General features: G+C 35.7%; 1 protein-coding gene across 2 annotated transcripts; it reads right to left on the bottom strand.

Annotated features, from left to right (window-relative positions):
* LOC145156402 (uncharacterized) lies at positions 1-1,532 on the bottom strand. Of its 2 annotated transcripts, none has more exons than XM_079075796.1 (2): positions 1,390-1,532; positions 1-1,215 (listed from the first exon to the last, which is right to left on the bottom strand). In XM_079075796.1, the coding sequence occupies exon 2, from the start codon at positions 1,183-1,185 to the stop codon at positions 139-141; it is 1,047 nt and encodes a 348-aa protein (XP_078931922.1). In that variant the 5' UTR covers positions 1,186-1,215; positions 1,390-1,532; the 3' UTR covers positions 1-138. The 2 variants fall into 2 exon arrangements, with proteins under 2 accessions (XP_078931922.1, XP_078931923.1); XM_079075797.1 differs by having other exon boundaries at positions 1-1,210.
* Positions 1,533-1,898: the final 366 nt, after the last annotated feature.

Genomic DNA, 1,898 nt, shown 5'->3' with positions numbered 1-1,898 from the left:
TAAAACCAAAACTTGATGAGTTAAACAAGATGCATTAGTCACACATTTCAAAGCAAAAGACACCATATCACATAAAAGATATGAATTGCAAAAACCAAATTCACCAACATATGCAAAGATCATAAGAGTGGTAAAAAGTCATGATGACTCATCTAAGAGATTAACATTCAAACATTCATGCGGGAAATACCACCCCTCATTTTCAGGAAAATATCTACCATGTCCACCTCCATTACCAACATCATATCTTGGGTAGTGTGACCAAGGGTCAGCCCACAACTCTGGTTTTACAGCATCAACATGATCAAAAACGTAGCTCACAAAGAAACCATGTTCCTCTCCTGTATCTTGAAAAGGCACCCATTCCATTTCACCAAAGTCTAGTTTATAAACATTGATCACATCATCACGTATTGAGCAATCCATCATATAAAGGTTTTCACCACAACTTCCAAGCTGCGGGAAAAATAGAACCTTATCTAACACAAGATGCTTGGTTTTGAGTAACGTCACTTTTGGCTCGGGATTGAGTGTGAGTTCACATAAATGATAATTATTAGAGTTTAAAGTATATATCTTCCCCTTAAAAACATGTAAATCCTGATAAAACTTAAAGTCGAAAGTTGAGACACGATTCCATGCTCCCTCATCCGCTATAGAAAACCATATTTGCTCCTTGGCTAACATAACAAACACCAATTTAGATATTGAATGTGAAAATACAAGGACAGAAGTGACGCCTGATACATAATCAGACACCCAAGGGGCAGGAGGAAAAAAAAGTTCATGTCTAGTGATTGGATTCACAAGCCAGAAGTCCTTGGTTTTTATTTTGAACAAGATGAAGTAACCACAACTTAATCCAAGAAAACACATTCCAGCAGGATGCGTTAGTGTGGTTTTGAACTTTCTTCCTTCATAGTCCCCTAGGCAGCATTGCCAATCCTTATTTTTAAAACTAACAGAGATATCCATCAGCATTGGTGGTTTGGAAACCATAAATCTTTTCCAGTTACTGAGTGCTACAGATCTCCATGACTTGCAAACTCCATTGAATGCAACAAAATCAACAACTCCAAGTTTCATCATAACTAACGAAAGCACATCATGGTTGAGATATGACCAAGGACGTCCCACATCATCAGTTTTGATAGTCATACTGCTAGATTCATCATCATAACTCATGATTCTGGTTTCTACTCAGTCTCTCCTACACTTGCAATAGACAAAACAAACATTGTTGGTAAATGAAAAATTCCACATAACCATACAAGACTGGTAACAGAAAAAGGGATAAAAACAAGCAGAGGGATAAACAGTATATACAATCTGATTAGCTGTTCTACAAGATATGAAACATAAAAAGATAATCAAATCAACTAAACCAACCTAAGTGACGTTGCCCAATCAATTGAACTCCGATTTGCCAAAAAATCAACAGAACTAGGGTTAGATGCGTGATTCTTTCGAAAACAAAGGGAAAAAGCGAATGAACCGAGCGAATGGTTTGGGGTTTGTGCGCCAGGGATGTTTTTGACTTTTTGTTTGCGAATTTTGTCTTCGACTCTTCGGTATACTAAATTAAGGAGTAAATTAAGCATTTAGTCCCTATGGTTTTCCCTAATTCATAACTTTGGTCCTTATATTAGACTTTGACTTGTGTGGTCCTTGTGATTTGTATTTGTTGCACTTGTGGTCCCTAATCCATAGGAAACATCATCTTGCCCTTTTTAATATTTTGTTTCTTTTTCCTTTTACCCATTACAGAAATCAAATATTATATTACTTTTTTTTCCTATTTATCCTTCTACTCACCATATCAAGATAATTGTCAAAATCATGTTAAAAGATTAAGCAAAATTATTAGTAGATTTCACATGTTATTATTTTATATGAGT

The sequence above is a fragment of the Lactuca virosa genome, chromosome 2 (assembly GCF_052849685.1).
Source record: "Lactuca virosa cultivar CGN04683 chromosome 2, Lactuca_virosa_CGN04683_v6, whole genome shotgun sequence".
NCBI classification, from domain to species: Eukaryota; Viridiplantae; Streptophyta; class Magnoliopsida; order Asterales; family Asteraceae; genus Lactuca; species Lactuca virosa.
This window is presented reverse-complemented; position numbering and strand designations above follow the sequence as displayed.

Excerpts from the sequence above, each read along its gene's own strand:
- LOC145156402 (XM_079075796.1), bottom strand. The coding sequence starts at position 1,185 with ATGAGTTATGATGATGAATCTAGCAGTATGACTATCAAAACTGATGAT.